Source organism: Arctopsyche grandis, chromosome 1, assembly GCF_051622035.1.
Source record: "Arctopsyche grandis isolate Sample6627 chromosome 1, ASM5162203v2, whole genome shotgun sequence".
Lineage (NCBI taxonomy): Eukaryota > Metazoa > Arthropoda > Insecta > Trichoptera > Hydropsychidae > Arctopsyche > Arctopsyche grandis.
Window position 1 is genome coordinate 4,102,956 of NC_135355.1, and position 16,843 is coordinate 4,119,798.

The window sequence follows — 16,843 nt, forward strand, 5'->3', positions numbered from 1 at the left end:
ATAGATATAAAATATAGAGTGAAAAAATAAAAAGTTATAAGCGTTTAAACAATCAAAATCTGACATATCGAGATGGTGGCGAAAAGGGATATAAAGTAAGAAGAGACTAAAACGATCAATCTGGACGAACAATGTGGACGATATTGAGAAATATGATGGAGTATTTTCAAATGTGTCTATTACGATTATTTTTCACCATCGTAATGGCAGACTTCATGTCCATATGTATTGATGACCAAACCGAGCAAAATGGCAAAGTTTGAAAACGAACGGATAAGAACCCAAATTTCGTCAGAAGAAAAAATCTAAGGAGAGAAAAATCTAAGAGCTAAGAAGAGGCTAGTAATAAAAATCTTATACGTCACATGATTTTCCCACAACTATTGTATTTCAAATATATAATAACTCTAAAGTCAATCGTTTCCTATAAGAGTTTACCGTTTTATCTGATTTCATTGCAACGGTTCCAAAAAACTGAAAATGCTTTCCTACTTCTCACAAAATAGGGGTTCTCGAATTTGGTGATTTATAGAAAGCTGTAAACTTGTCCATAGATGTGTTTCTGATTATTAATCGATGTTTATGGTTGGTCTTGAATAATACTTACAATACTTATGTACGTATGTATAATGTTTGAATTTTATTCTCTAAATATAAATATTATGTAATAGTAATTTGATTTAAAAATTTAGGGGGGACTCGACTCATTATCTTAATTTATAACAATAATTTATTACGAATCACATATTGAATTTTTTCATAATTAAAAGTTGCTAGTAGCTGAAAAACATCCTGAAGACAGAACAATTGATGGAAGACTTGTCTACTGATTTGTTTTACAGGCATATATCTAGGTGAATGCTTTATTTATATAATAAACCTATTTTTAAAAATCACAACAGAATGTATTGTGATTTTAGTATCCAGTTTATTATTTAATAATGAACCCAATAGTGAACCCAACTAGTACTAACTGACTTATTGTACTGTGTAGTGAAAAAAGTTGCTATGTAGTTGCTAAAGTTACTGTGTATTGACAAATTGCCAGATTCGTCTCCAGACACATCTCTACCTTAATGCCCCACCTTAATCCGGTTCACATTTATCTCGACATTTGCATAATTTTATACGTATATTTTAGATATGGTGTTTGAGCTGGCACTTGCGTGGGCGAGCGTTGCAGCTGTTATCAGCTCTGAGGCGTCCTCTCTCTAAATGGTGTGTTGATTTGTGCGAATGGTGATGCTTATTATGAGCGAGATTAGATTAATAGTGTTGGATCGTTTTATTCCATCCGTTTTTATGATTTAAATCGCCTTAAGAATATCAACGAAACGACTGGTGACGCAAAAGTACGATAGCCTGGAAATAGCAGGCGTGTTCGAAAAAAAGTTTACAGACCTCGTACGGTAGGTTGGGCATGTAAACTGTGGTTTACTAAATTCAAATTAAATTGATACAGTATAATGCAACAATTTAAAGTTAAACGCAAAATTCAATGCATCCCCGGAAGAGAACTGTGGGTGAAAGTTCTTAAAATGGTACCCAAAAATTGAGCCAAAATGAGTTTAACACGTCTGCCTTATAATATATTCACGCGCTTCGATACTATCTATTGCATTGCCAAATTTGAACACGCACTCACCATCAAAAAAAAAAATACAATCTGATGACTAAGAATAGAACTTACATGCAACGTCAATGTGTGCTGGTTGACTTCTGATTTTCCCTTGACCCGACCAGGCAATGCATTCACACTTGTACCGGTCCTTGCCGAAAAACTCTTCCACTTGATTCCTGGTGATGTTGCATTCTGCTTCCAGAATACGAACACCAGTTTGAGGATCGACGTAGTCCAGCAGAGGTGGACTGTTGCATTTGATTCCGTTGCATTTGAAGAATACCTGATTTGAAAATAATAAAAAAATGAAGTCAACTTGTATGTAATATGAAAATTCAAATCGAATAGAAGCAACTAAAAGCTTAGAGAAACTTAAGTAGACTTCAAAGTTTCAAACTATAACTATGTAATTCCAGGTCAATTTTTACGACAACATCAACATTTGAAATGTGCAGCTTGATTAGTGTAACTTAAAGTTGTTCGAATGTGTCCTTACACTGACAATAAATGTTTCAAATCAACTTGTAATTGAGCCTTAAAACTCATCCGTAGTAACTTAAGCTTTTGCCACAGTAATAAGAGCAGCTTTGAGATGAATTAAAGTTGCCTGTTCTATGTAACTTTTTTCAAAGTGAACAGGTCGGTACATATCCGGCCGATAGAATGTCCACTCGATAAGAGATCCAGACGATAAAAACCCAAACGATAAAACGTCCGGCTGGTTAAAGGTCCGAAAACAAAATATAAAATTTAAAAATGTTTGAACATTATCATAACCAGCCGGATGTTTTATCGGCCGGACGTTTTGTCATCTGGATCTTTTTTCTTGGTTCTTTTGTTGTTGGATCTTATAGTTGCGGATCTTATGTCGTGATATGGCAATATTACAGTTTGAACATAGCTTGATTTAGCCTTAAGAGCCCTTAAAGTCCTCAATATGAGGTCATCTTCCTTACGATTACATAGTCTGAAAGACCTTTCTTTCGAATAACAAATTGGCTGTACATATTTAAATTTATCAGACATGGAAAACATGGATGTTGTTAGTACGAATCGTAGCTCACACATGTGTGGTGACTAAAATTGAAGTTATCTGTATGGGACTGGTTATGTTCGAGTCATGCAAAATTTACCTTGAGTGCATTAGCAGCTTTGCATTGTAAAGAAGCCGGTTTGTTCTTGATCACATAAGCATCTTTGGGCTCGAGCAAGAACATCGGTAGGTAGTCCGAATTTGGCTGGAGCAAATGATCTCCTCCCACGGGATCCAGCACGTGCTGGTCATCGTCATCTTCGTCTCCTTCCTGATCCCGATCGCCTTTGCGGTCCAGAGGATTTTTTATATCGTAGTTTTCGTAGTCGTCGTCGTCGCTGTCGTGCTTCTCGTTCTGTTCGACGAGAAACTTGTGGTTCGGATTGTAAGGATCGTACGGTTCAGGTTGTAGGAAGTGGGAAGGGTCGTCGTATCGGTCCTTTTCCTTATCCGGATGCGACGTTTTGTTGCTTCCTGTCTCCTCTTGATGATTGGCCGGCATGTGTTCCGTGAGTAGGTCATCTGAAAAATAAAATAAACAGTCAAATTTTAATTGATTTTTGGCTCATCACGTACACTAGTGATAACCAACCATTCATATAGGAGTAAAAAAAAAAAACTAAGTTAAAAACAACAAAGATACTCGCCCGGCGTAGCCTGAGCGTTTTCGAATAGTAACCCTTCAATCTAGCACTCCAAGACCTTCCCAAACTGATCTAAGATCTACATAAGTTGAGGTACATTGAGATAATACACCAAATTTTGAGATACTAAATTGAAAATTGTGGCCCTGCATACAACGAATACACTCGTCAAATGTTCCGCGGGCGTTTTCGTATAGGAGTCCTTCGATCCAGCGCTCCTTGGTTACCTTGAGCTAATATGTATATCCAAACCAGCTGTCGATCAAAGTCGAAAACTGTATGCATAATGTACAAAATAACTTGGTGTTAACCTTTCTATTTGGTGCTCACAAGTCCTTTCAGAACCTGCAAAAGTTCTATATTAGGGTACCATAAAGTAAATTCCAAATGCATAAGTATCAAATTCGATAATCGTAAGTTGAAAATTGGCTTTGAATCCAACAAACACACATGCCCAGCGTTGTCCAGGCGTTGTCGTATGAGAGACATTCGATCTGGCGCTTCAAGATGTTCCTAAACTGCGGTACCTCAAGATAATACATCACATTTAATAGTTCTAAGTTGAAAACTATGGCCTATGAAAACTATGATTCGCGGACATAACGAGAAAATACAGGAAACGAAATAAGTGGGTGAGAAATATGACAAGGGTAATGGATATACATAGTAGATAAAGTTAATATATTTAAATGGCAATAGGTGGGCCACGTGGCTTGAAGAATGGACGAAAAGTGGACAAAAGAAGTGCTAGAATAGTACCCGATAGAATGCAAAAGGGTAAAAGGAAGATGGGTAAATAAAATTAGTGGAGTGAGATGGATGAGAGTTGCACAAAACAGAGACGTGTGGAAGCGTGTTGGAGAGGCCTTCATCCAGCAGAGGATAGTGAATGATGACATATGTATGTCTAAGAAGTGTAGAACGCTGTTTGTCATAACGAGGGTTAGAACTGTGACAAAGGTTTATGTAATGTTGATAGTCGAGAGCTTGAAGTGGGTGGGCCAGGTAGCTCGATAAATGGACGAAAGGTGGATAAAAAAAGTGCTAGAATGGTACCCGAGAGAATGCAAAAGGGTAAAAGGAAGACCGCAGAGAAGATGTGTAGACGAAATTAGAAAAATCTGTGGGGTGAGATGGATGAGAGTTGTCCAAAACATAGACGAATGGAAGCATATTGGAGAGGCTTTCATCCAGCAGTGAAATCATCTACATACAATCAAACGTTATGGTTGAACAATTTTTGTTTGATATGTGTTATTGGAAAATATTTGGCCAAGATTTGATTTAGATTCATTTTCTACCAATATTTTGCCCGTTGACATTTCAATGTGTGGTTTTGGAAAGGAGTCGCTATGTTATTTAAAATCAAAGTTAAAACTTCTAACTTTTGAACATTGTAAAAGAAGTTTGGTAGCCACTGACAGACACGTTCATATATCACGCGCATAGCATTACTTTGACCATTCAAAAAGGATTACAAAATTCACGTATACTTGTTATTACGATGATAAAAATTCGCTTCACTTCCTTTGCTTCAAAATTACGCATTCAAGGCTTGTGACAGTCGTGTCAAATTTTTAAGAACTATGCCAACTATCAACAATGGCGTTAATTCGCCTCGCATACGAACCTAATTTTTTAATCAAAATCATTGTTCACTATGCATACGACGACGCTGATGAGAGAGGAAACGGATATCTTTATCAACGAATCCAACCGACAAATCCTTGAAATTTAACCGTCATAGTTATATTTGGCAATAGCTTTAATGTCCGAATACGGATTCGCACCGAAGTCATACAAATTAAGCGATCGTTCGATACGCTAAATTGATAACATATTTGTTGACGCGTTCGATACGAATCTAGGCTTAAATCCAATCTACTGTATAAATCCAAAAAGGTTTTCAATTTAGAACTACCAACTTTGGTGTAATATCCCATTATACTAACGACACTAAATGCACTACAACTATGAATCCCGCTTTAAATTTGCATCACTTTCAAGGTAATAATCATCACGTAAAGATATGAAAGCCATAAAATACTAAAATACGGTGCCCCGATTTAAACGCGCGGGACAAAACCGCGCCGACATAAGTGCGCTGATATACATAAGAGCGCAAATAAAGCGTAAACACATATTACCTAAACACAATCTGCCTTAGGTCATCGACTTTAGAGAGTCTTTAATTAATATTATGTATTAGATGTATTACGAGCATTTATAAGAATTGTAAATAGGTTTTTGAGCTCTTTTTCCTATTACGCTGTACATATTAACATTATAATAATATAATACTATGATTACTAACAAAATTAAATTAAAATTGTAAAATAGAAAATGATCAGTAGATCAGTAGCTATTAAAATAGATATAAGATGTATTGTGAACATAATTTAGTAATAATAAAAAACAGACCACTCCATTAGTGTTTAAAGCAAAAGTGCAAAAAAGCATACCTTTTCTAAGAAATTTAAAGTAGTGAAGCATCTAACGCCGATCTCTAATTTCACTGAGCAACTAATACCAAATTGGGTGGAAACTAATAAATCTAATACTAAATTTTACCCACTTAATTCGAATATAACAATTACTTTGTTGGCTTCTTTTCGTCTATGAGATATAAGCGTTTAAAAAAGTGCAATTTTTACAGAGTTTTGGCTTTAACTCAAAATCTAGTATTGCTGTGCATAAATGCCTAAAACTAAAAATAATTTATAATACACCCATATATACTAACTTGAAAAAACTGCATGCCATATATGATATATTCCGTTTGTTACAGACATTATTAACAAACTAACCAGTAGATTCTATGACAGAATCACTAATAACCATACACTAACACACTTGTGAAGAGTCTCGGTGATTACAACAAAATGTCTATACCCTTCAGGTATAAACACAGATTACCTAAACACAATCTGCCTTAGGTCATCGACTTTAGAGAGTCTTTAATTAATATTATGTATTAGATGTATTATGAGCATTTATAAGAATTGTAAATAGGTTTTTGAGCTCTTTTTCCTATTATGCTTACAATTTATTAACATTAGAATAATATAATACTATGATTACTAACCAAATTAAATTAAAATTGTTAAATAGAAAATGATCAGTATTAAAACATACAATATAAGATGTATTGTGAACATAATTTTGTAATAATAAAATGCATTTAAAAATCAAAATCAGTATTGCTGTGCCAAAAGTGAGTATTGGAATCAATAGTCGGATGCTTTTTCTATTACTTGTGATTTTTTATTGCTTTAAAATACTAATAGTTAATATTCTAGGGACTCTAAAAGTCTCCGCTGTGGTAATTTTTTTGTTGGTCAGAGTTATTAGAACAGACCTATGTATGTATGTACATAAGTTGTTTGGTGAACATTTGAGGTAACGATTAGGCGCACGTTTCAGAAGTATTGAGAAACCCTGGCAGCGCAAATTTATACGTTGCGTAATTTTCAGCCTTATCAGCGAAAATGAGGGTGGGCATTATTTAAGGGTGTGAAATAAACAATAAAAATGCTAGAGAAAGCGAAATAATCTGGACGCATCGCGAGCGCACACTAACTTCGGTTGTAAACGTCCGATGGCCCCATTTATCACGGCTTTTTGGCCCCAGTCCGACCCAGGCTGATAAATTGACTGCACCGGCCAGTGACGTGTTCAACTACCATATACATATATTTCTACATACAATATATTTTTTGCAATTTTTAATTGAGCTTTCGATCCAATTAAGTAGAGCCGATGTTACTTCCGGTGAGACTTTTTCACATATCGATCTATATATATAACGGGTTTGGTGCAAACGATCGACAAGCGCCAGACAGACTGAGATGACTGCTTTAAACGCAATTCTCGACTTCACGAATGATAGATTGCACGTCAGATGACGAGTAACCTTTCGATGTGCACAGATGCAATTATTAAAATGGTAATTATTAAAATTGAGTTGGATCTTTCTGGCGAATTTCAAAAGGCAAAATTCGGAACTAAGTATCAGAAGCACAGAACCTATACAGGGTAGGTATGTCGGGACTTCGGGTAGATTTCGCTTAGTGTAAGTGCGAGCAGTGCGCACGCATAAGGTACACGTGTCGTTAATCTGTGGTTCAGTCTGTCTGGCGCTTGTCGATCGTTTGCACCTCATCGATATATAACACCAGTCGAAGTTTTGTGATCATGAGAAAATTTAAACTGAAGATTTTTATTAATTTCAATCTAGTATGGATTCATGCTATACAGCAGCGCACGTTTCGGCATGTTCAGACTACTTTTGGCCGAGTGCAAAGCAAAATCGGCTTACATATACATTACAAAGCGCGACGATACGGCGCAATATTGCTTGCGCCGTATCGCCGAGTCAATATTCTCACAATATGACGTTTCCGATAATATTCATATGCGCATGCGCGTTTTTGATAGTACGCGTGCATTCGCCACTATGACGTCACGTCACCTGTTTTGCTTAATACGTTTCGGTGATTTATATTGCTGTATAATATGAATAGAAAGGGTTGGTTACTGATGTTATGTCTACACCACGTACATATGAATGTGTCCATATATGACTCGTTATATTTGAAGGTGGTGGAAGTCCAATTTTCAATTCCAAAAACACAAATTATTATCACTTCTTTTAATTCGATATGTCCAGAATCTCGGAAAAGCATTATAAACGTATTACAGGCCACCAGCATTATTAAATATGTTAAATGCAAAACATTATATTTAATATTTTGTGAGATATTTCTTGAAATTAATAAAAGTGGACTTATATATGTCACTTTCAATTATAGCGGCTCATATATAGAATGTAGTGATGAATATTTTTCGTACTGCTGTTTACGCTCAACATTGCTATTTTTTGCATATTTTTACTTTTAACCGGAAGTTTTTGTTATTAAATTTCGATGCATTTTGTAGTTTCTTTCAAAACCTTTTGGCGAATTGAACTAAAAATTCACATTTAAAAATTTGAGTATAATACAATATCAAATAACGCAATAAATTTACTAACGATCCCTCAACCGGAAGCAGCAGTTTACTCTTGTTTGCTTTTGTGTTCTTTACAAATTCTGTATAATAATCAAAAATGCTCACACGATTTTTTCCACACTTTTTAAGTATCGGGATGAAAATTTATTTTTTATGTACTAAATTAGAGTTGATAGGATTTTGGATAGAATTCGTAAGCCGGAAGTAGTATTTTTTTTTAAAACAATATTTCATTATTTTATTTTGATCTTTTAAATTATCTCCATCTTCTTGATGATTAATAATTATAATATTTACGCTGATATCAAGTTATAAAATTTTTTTTTAACAAAATCTGACAACCGGAAGTAGAATTTTTTAGTCTTGTGTGAGTTTCCCTATATTAGCGCTCAAACTTGCAACGAAAATGTTCTCATAGCCTTTCTTTATTTCATAAGTCTTTCGTCTCATATTCATCAAATACTTTTGGCATAAATATTCAATAATAACGATCCTACTTTATTCGTCGGTCGTTAAAAGGTCGCTATTGGACGGTGCTTTTTCTCTTTAATTAAAAGATTTACTATGGTCGGTAATAAAATGTGTACGTACAGTCTCGCAACGAAGGGCAGTGAATTAACGATTTAAAATACGAAAAAAAACAGAGCCTTTTTCCATTGTATTTAAATCAATGATCTCCCTAGTGAATGGCCGTATAAATGTAGACAACACGCAGTGCCGAAAGCTCACCAGGATTTATAACTTTAGGTGTGTTTGGAATCGTTAAGTTTCCTACAAAATCCAGGTAGGTGTATCTGTGTATGCTATAGACTTAGGGGGAGCGTTATGTAACAGGTAACTGAATTCATTTGAATTATATTATTAAATAATCGATTGTATACGTACATACGTTAAAATGTATAGTAAGTATGTACATATGTATATGAGGTTTTATATATAAATAAATAAAATACTGAACGCTTGCATTTATTATATAGGGTCTATAAGTACATAGAGATTCCCAAAGGAGTCGTGATCACTGATGAGATCTACCTTTATAATGAACTTTATATCTAAGATTCAGTTTAAATTCAAAATACTCTCTCAATTTTCTTGAAAAGAGGTATCTGTGATTACTTGTAAATATTTAATAACACTTTCGAAGGTTGATTGAAGATATGAAAGTACATACGTAGATCTAAAGATTCGCAAGCTTTAATTTTCTGAACAGAATTCAAGATTCTGACCTGACCAAAGATGAACTCACTGATATTAAGATAAAATGCTTCTTGAAGTAAATATTAAATAACACTTTCGAAAGTTAATTGAATATATGAAAATACATATATAGAACTAAGGATACGTTAGCTTTTATTTTCGGGACAGAATCCAAGATTCTGACCTGACCAAAGATGAACTCACTGATCTTAAGATAAAATGCTTCTTGAAGTAAATATTAAATAACACTTTCGAAAGTTAATTGAAGATATTACAGTACATAAATAGAGCTAAGGATACGCATGCTTTTATTTTCTGGACAGAATTCAGAATTCTAACCTGAACAACGATGAACTCACTGATCTTAAGATAAAATGCTTCTTGAATTAGATATTAAATAACACTTTCGAAAGTGAATTGAAGATATGAAAGTACATATGTATATAGAATTAAGGATACGCAAGCTTTTATTTTCTGGACATAATTCAAGATTCTGACCTAACCAAAGATGAACTCACTGATCGTAGGATAAAATGCTTCTTGAAGTAAATATTAAATAACACTTTCGAAAGTGAATTGAAGATATTACAGTACATAAATAGAGCTAAGGATACGCATGCTTTTATTTTCTGGACAGAATTCAGAATTCTAACCTCAACAACGATGAACTCACTGGTCTTAGGTTAAATTACTTCTTGAAGTTATACTCAAAATCTTGGAGAAATCTATTGTTCCTTGAAAGAGTTACTCTTATCTTATAAAGCAAACTACACATGTACGTTTGAAAACTAAATAACACTTTCGAAAGGCAATTGAAGATATGAAAGTACATAGTAGAACTAAGGATACGTAATCTTTATTTTCTGAACAAAATTCAAGATGCTGACCTAATCAAAGATGAATTCACTGATCTTAGGATGAAATGCTTCTTGAAGTGAAACTCAAAAAATATTAGAGAATTCTGTTGTTCCTTGAAAGATTTACTATTAACTTATAAAGTAAACTATAATGCATTTGAAAACTTAATTCTGGGAATGGGTTTCCATCCGATTAGCAAATGCGTACATAAAACATGAAATAAATTTTAAAAATGACATATGTAAATTTTCTAATGAAAAGCATTTGAATGTCGATGCATTGGCATTTCTATGAAATACATACAACATGTTTAATATTTTAAAAGGAATTGAAAACGTTTTACAACTGCTACATATCGCATGCAGATGCTAAAACATCTTCAGAACGAATCCCAACTAAAAATCCATTTCAAACACAGATTTTTCTAGATAAATATAAAAAATATATCGTAAATCCAGTCAATCCAAGTCAAACGGAAGCTGTAAAAGGAAGACAATCTGTCTTCGGAGAAGGATTTGTTAACCGTATTTGGTCAAAGCAAATAAGCCCTTCTTTCGACAAGCCGAAAGAAAATACTATAAGCAAACATTTTTTTATACATACAAATATGGACAAAAAAAACATCAACGATTTTATATTTGCACTTGAGAGCATTACGGATATTTTTAGCATCGACTTAAGATAAACAATCTGAAAAAATATAAACGGTAATAATTTCCAATACAAACCTTCATCGTTTTCTTTGCTTGTAGGCGATGACGCGATGAAAGGTAGTCTCGCGAGGCAAATCAACAAAAACAACACAGACAACCACTTCATAATGGCTATTTATGACTTGATTTTAATCAGTCATAATCATAACCGCGACACAGTCATCGTATTGTTTTATTATCCTCAACGCAACGAAGCAGCACAATCATGTTCAACACATCTGCAACAAATCACAACATTCACGTTATTCACCGCGTTGATATTTCACTTGATGAACTTAAAATTAGATTCGAATAAATGCACATATAAAAGTACGCACGACTAAACTTTCGAGAGTCGAAAACAACACTAACCAAATATACCTGACCTCAACGAGGAACCCTTCGAAGTACCCTATTCCCACCGTTGTCTCTTTCTTCACCCTGTGGGGAATCATCGGCGAGTCTCTTTCCCTCGCGGTCATGTGTCATATATTTTTTTTGCCGCTCCGAGGTATCTGTATAGGCGTTTGTTCGAAATGTGCATCTTGCACACAAAAGTTCAAACACGCAGCTTCCCCAACTCGAATTGTGTAATGGCTATTATGCAATGAAGGATTTTGTCGGATCTATTCTCATCGAATGGCAACAGTATTTTTTTTATTTGATAATATGTATTCTAATGCGACTATATTTTGATCAGATTGTTGAATTTGAATATCAAAGGACAATATTTGAAAGATGGTTTTCAATATTGTATTGAAAATAATAGGTGAAAGTTAGAAGAAAGCATCATTGATTCATTGCTACTCGATGTTGTTATACATATGAATTTTTGAGGCAATAATTTATATAAAATTTAAATAATAATGAATTTTATTTTGCCAAATATTCCATTTAGTTTTTATGGCCATTTCTTCAGTTTGTAATTTGATCTATGTGTGTAGAAGTTCATAAAGCGAACTGTTGACTAACTATCATATCAAATTACGGTAAAACGGCTTCTATGAATCACTTAAGCTTTCGCTACATTATTTTCAATAAATTTAGTTTCTAGCAAACATTATTTTATTTATTAATTATTTCATTATATTTTTAATTACTTAATTTTAACAAATTGAATGCCTACATACATACATATATATCTATTAGTGAAGCATAAATAATCTATTACTGAAGAATGTTTATATTCATATGAGAGATAATGATAGCCTCTTTTTGATTTTTAAATGCTTTTTATCATTACTAAATTATAATTCACAAGACATCTTATATCTATTTTAATAGCTACTGATCTACTGATCATTTTACAATTTTAATTTAATTTTGTTAGTAATCATATTATTATATTATTCTAATATTAATGTACAGCATAATAGGAAAAAAGAGCTCAAAAACGTATTTACAAATTTTATATATTTACGAATTTACAAATTTTATCATATATAAAATGAAAATTTGATAAGATATAGTGTGAAAAAGATAAAGGTATAGGCGTTTAAACAACTAAAATCTGACAAAACGAGTGGGGGGCGGAATGTAAAATATATAAGGCTACAGGAACATGTTTATTACGATTATATTTCACTATCGAATAAGCGGAAACAATTAGAATTCTTTACCTATTACTAATTACTAGAGGTAGGATAGTCACAGTGCTATCCATTGTTGTAAATCCTTTGTAAAAAAGGTTCGGCAAACCTTTAACAATGCATTTACAACCTTTGAACAATACGCGGCTCCTTCTGGGTCCGGTGACTACTAATTACATATAAAATTTCAATTATTATAAAAAAATTCTCTTCAATCAATAGCAAATTTAAATATAAATAAATAGATTATACATATAATATATTGATTCAATCCAAGCATATATTGAATTAAATAAAATAATAAAAAAAAAATAGAAAAAAACTTTTAGAAACATTTTGCGCAAGATGAAAAGTTTGACTACCTACCTACCCTAGGGCTTTGGGAACACAGGGGCGTAACGGTGTATTTTTTGCACCCCAGACCCCAAGCTCAAAAGTACACGCATACAATGTCCCCATCAAATCCCAAGAAATACACGCAGAAAAGCGCTGAAGAACTATTGAACGATTCTCAAACAATATAGGCCATTATTAGCCGAACATCTCTCGTTTTGTGTGAAATTGAGACCTCCGCACAAGTCCATTGTTTGCACTTGGCTTATCCGCTACTGACGAATACGCAGCACAATTGCACAGTAGTGAGTCCATTATGAGCATCGGTGCCTATTCACAGGACAACAAATCACACTTTGATGATATGCAGTATCTGAGAAAGACTCATCCGAGAGCGGGTGCGTCGATAATTTAAGATTTATTGTTGCCAGGTGAATTATTCTGCAGGCAATTTTGCACTTGAGAGCCCGCATCTCAAATGGGGAATTATTATAGTTAGACAGAAGGCGAATATCTCTATCAATTATCTCGGTAATTACAGGTTGGCGAGTTCGCAAAGTCATCTCTCACAAAGGTATTCCGCCTGCTCGGTCCTACACCCTTTTATTACCATTTTTTTTCACTCTACCATAATTCCTTTGATCGGATATATGTACATGTAAGAGGGTCATTATTTTCGCAAAATCGTAGCTATTCTTGTCGTATGCGGTCTACTATTGCTGATGATGATTTATTGCCTATTATTTTAATTTAAAAAAATGCCTAAATATATACATGTGTACAGTGTTGTAGTGCTAAATAAAAAATAACCAGTTCGGTGTTTTTTAAGACCCCCCCCCCCACTTTTTTCCTTACTAAAAAAAGTTGTATCCTAATATTGGTAGTCCAAATATTTATAAACAAAATCAAATTAACAAATATTCGTACTTGTTGAAATTATGATGTATTTTTTTATATTTTATAAAAACTTTCATAATGCATCCTCTTCAACATCTTTGATCTAGAAAAAAACCTTTTTTTATATACATATGATTTTGCAATACATATGAATGTCAAAAAACAAATTTCAAATTTTAACATGTGAATTTAGAGATGACTATTCATTTAAGCTGAGTTTCCTCATTTTATCTATCCTTAAGTGCGTATGGTCAATAGTTCAAATAATGTTGTATTTCGAAGTTTTGGGTGGTTTTAGATAAAAAAAAAAATATATATATATATATATGTACATACATATATACATAAAAAATAGTTTTTTAAAAACATACCTCTTCTATAATTTGTATATAAAATTATTATTTTGAATAAAAATATCAATAATTATATTTTACTACCGTCATCTATGTTTAAAACTAATAAATAAACGGTGGATAAACAAACGTCAACGACTATATTTTTTTCAAACGTGTTTTTCAATTTTCAAACGTGTCTAATACGATATTTTTGCACCATCGTAATGGCGGAGGATTCATTTAATTATATTGATGACCAAAATGAGCATTATGGCAAAGTATGAAAACGATCGGATAAAAGGCAAACTTTTTCCTGAATTGTAATCGTAAGTGAAACGTAAAGGAGGTATGTAAATAAGCTAAAATTTCATTATACGTCCTTTAAATTTTGAATGTGCTCAGATTACTATTCTATTGTGGTCATCAAAGTGTTAGAACGAGAGTCTACTCACCATATTTGGAATACAAAATTTGATGTGAAAGTTTAGTCAAAATATTTTTTAATTGTACTCGAAAAACAATGTTTATATCAATCAAAGTGCCAGGGCGGCGACCTGGTCCAACCTGGCCTGATTTATTTAGAAGAAGAAATAAAGAGACGTATGAAATTAGGATGTAAATATTCTGCATTTGGACGAATGAATTGCCTAAACAGACCAAATTGTCTGAAGAAAAAGATCAATGTATTTTTCTGGTGATGACGTTTTGATGTGAAAATTGAACATTGAACGCCAAGTTGCTACACAAAGTCCAATGCATTCATAGAAGCATGGAACTTTGTATGATTGGTATATCGAGGAAAGACAGGAAACGGAATACGTGGGTGAGAAGTATGTCAAGGGAAGTGGATATAGTGGATAGAGTGAAGAAATTGAAATGGCCCATGGCTAGAAGAATAGACGAACGGTGGACTAAAGAATGGTACCCGATAGAATGCAAAAGGGTACTAAGAAGACCGCTGGGAAGATGGGTGGACGAAATTAGGAAAATGTGTGAGGTGAGATTGATGAGAGTTGCGCAAAACAGAGACGAGTGGAAGCGCGTTGTAGAGGCTTTCATCCCGCAGTGGATGGTGAATGGCTGTAGATAATGATGATAATATATAATATGTTGATTTATTATCTATCTTCATATCGATTGATTAACTTCTTAATTGGTGGCGAAAAAAATATCAAAGCCTGTTTTAGGCGTAAAAATTCGTTCGCTTGACCTTGAAATGCCTTTAAAAAAATTAAAATATCGGAGTTACTTTATTTCAAATATAATTTTATTTCATAATTGATTTTTCAATAAAATTAGCAACATTTTTACTATTTAAAATCATACTTATACATATATGTACATATAAGCTGAATATTTTTAGTCAAAACATTTTTAGTCAAGACGTTATTTAAATAATTTGATATGGAAATTGAAAATCAATCACACACAAATTTGAACTATAATATATTTTACTTTCAAAATAGGCATAATTTTCACGTCAAGTATATTTTTTTAATGAATTTTATTTAGTCGTTACAATAAGCTTTGGAACTTTGCATTTTTGTGTAACGCTTATACTATATGTACCATCATGAATAAATGTAGTTCTATTTATTATTATTTGTATGTATTTACTTCAAAATTTCTTATTTGATTTTATAATAATAATCGTTTTAATTCTAGAAATTGTTATTTCATTTCATTAACCATGCAAATCGTGTGTAGTTTTGAATTGTTTCCAAAAATGAATTTAAAAAATTTCCAAAAAGGTTTCCACGACAATCAAATAGCATATTATAATATCAACAACCTTATCATATCAATTTGTGATTTTAGTAGTCAAATTTACAGTTAAATAATGAGTAATATAATAAAAGCCGGAGCAACTTTTAAACGACTTTTTATAATCATTTTATAAAATTATATATATGTATATATAATTGTATACGTATATAATACAATTCACATTGAAATCGAGATCAAATTAACTGGATTTCAACTGTAAAATGATACTGGAAACTTGTTGAAGTACATTAGTAATGTTAAACACAATATAACTACATAACTTTCAAGTGTGATTTGTTCATTCTATAAATCATGTACATATTTTATATGAAATATATAAATGATTGAATATATTTACATATATACATATATCGTAAAGTAAAGCGAATCGATTGTGTAAAAATAAAATATAGGAAAGCTTTTATACACGCATAAAAGGCGCGAAGGCTTAATGTTAAGGGAATATAGCCGAGCAAGGCTCTACGTATCAACGCTATCACTACACGAAAATTCCATTAGAAATCTGTGATCACACACGAAAAGTGTTGGCTACAGAGACTCTGAAAAGGATAAACATGGCTCTAAATATTGTGAAAACATTCAGACACCCAGAGAGAGAGAGAACGTTCAAAGCCAAACGAAGCGTGCGAACACGACCACATACGAGAGCCCTTTTCCGGCCGACTCATTCAACACGAATCGAACACATAAAAATACAAATAAATAAAAATGAAACAGAACACACACTCTTTATTCATATCTCGTGTTTAATTTTCCCATATACTTAATATTAAAACTACGATTGTGTTGTAAAAGTGTGTCACGCGTGCGATATCGATCTCACATGTGTACGTACGTACATACTCG

The 16,843-nt window shown here is 33.0% G+C and overlaps 1 protein-coding gene across 1 annotated transcript in view; it reads right to left on the reverse strand.

Moving 5' to 3' along the window:
* The window catches only part of LOC143914067 (netrin receptor UNC5C-like), an 88,524-nt gene that overhangs the window by 45,706 nt on the left and 25,975 nt on the right, over window positions 1-16,843 (reverse strand). The window contains exons 2-4 of the mRNA XM_077434160.1: window positions 11,092-11,294; window positions 2,755-3,176; window positions 1,691-1,904 (exon numbers count right to left, since the gene is read on the reverse strand). Of these exons, the coding sequence (XP_077290286.1) occupies window positions 1,691-1,904; window positions 2,755-3,176; window positions 11,092-11,182 (727 nt within the window). The 5' untranslated portion in view covers window positions 11,183-11,294. The remainder of the gene's footprint in view (window positions 1-1,690; window positions 1,905-2,754; window positions 3,177-11,091; window positions 11,295-16,843) is intronic.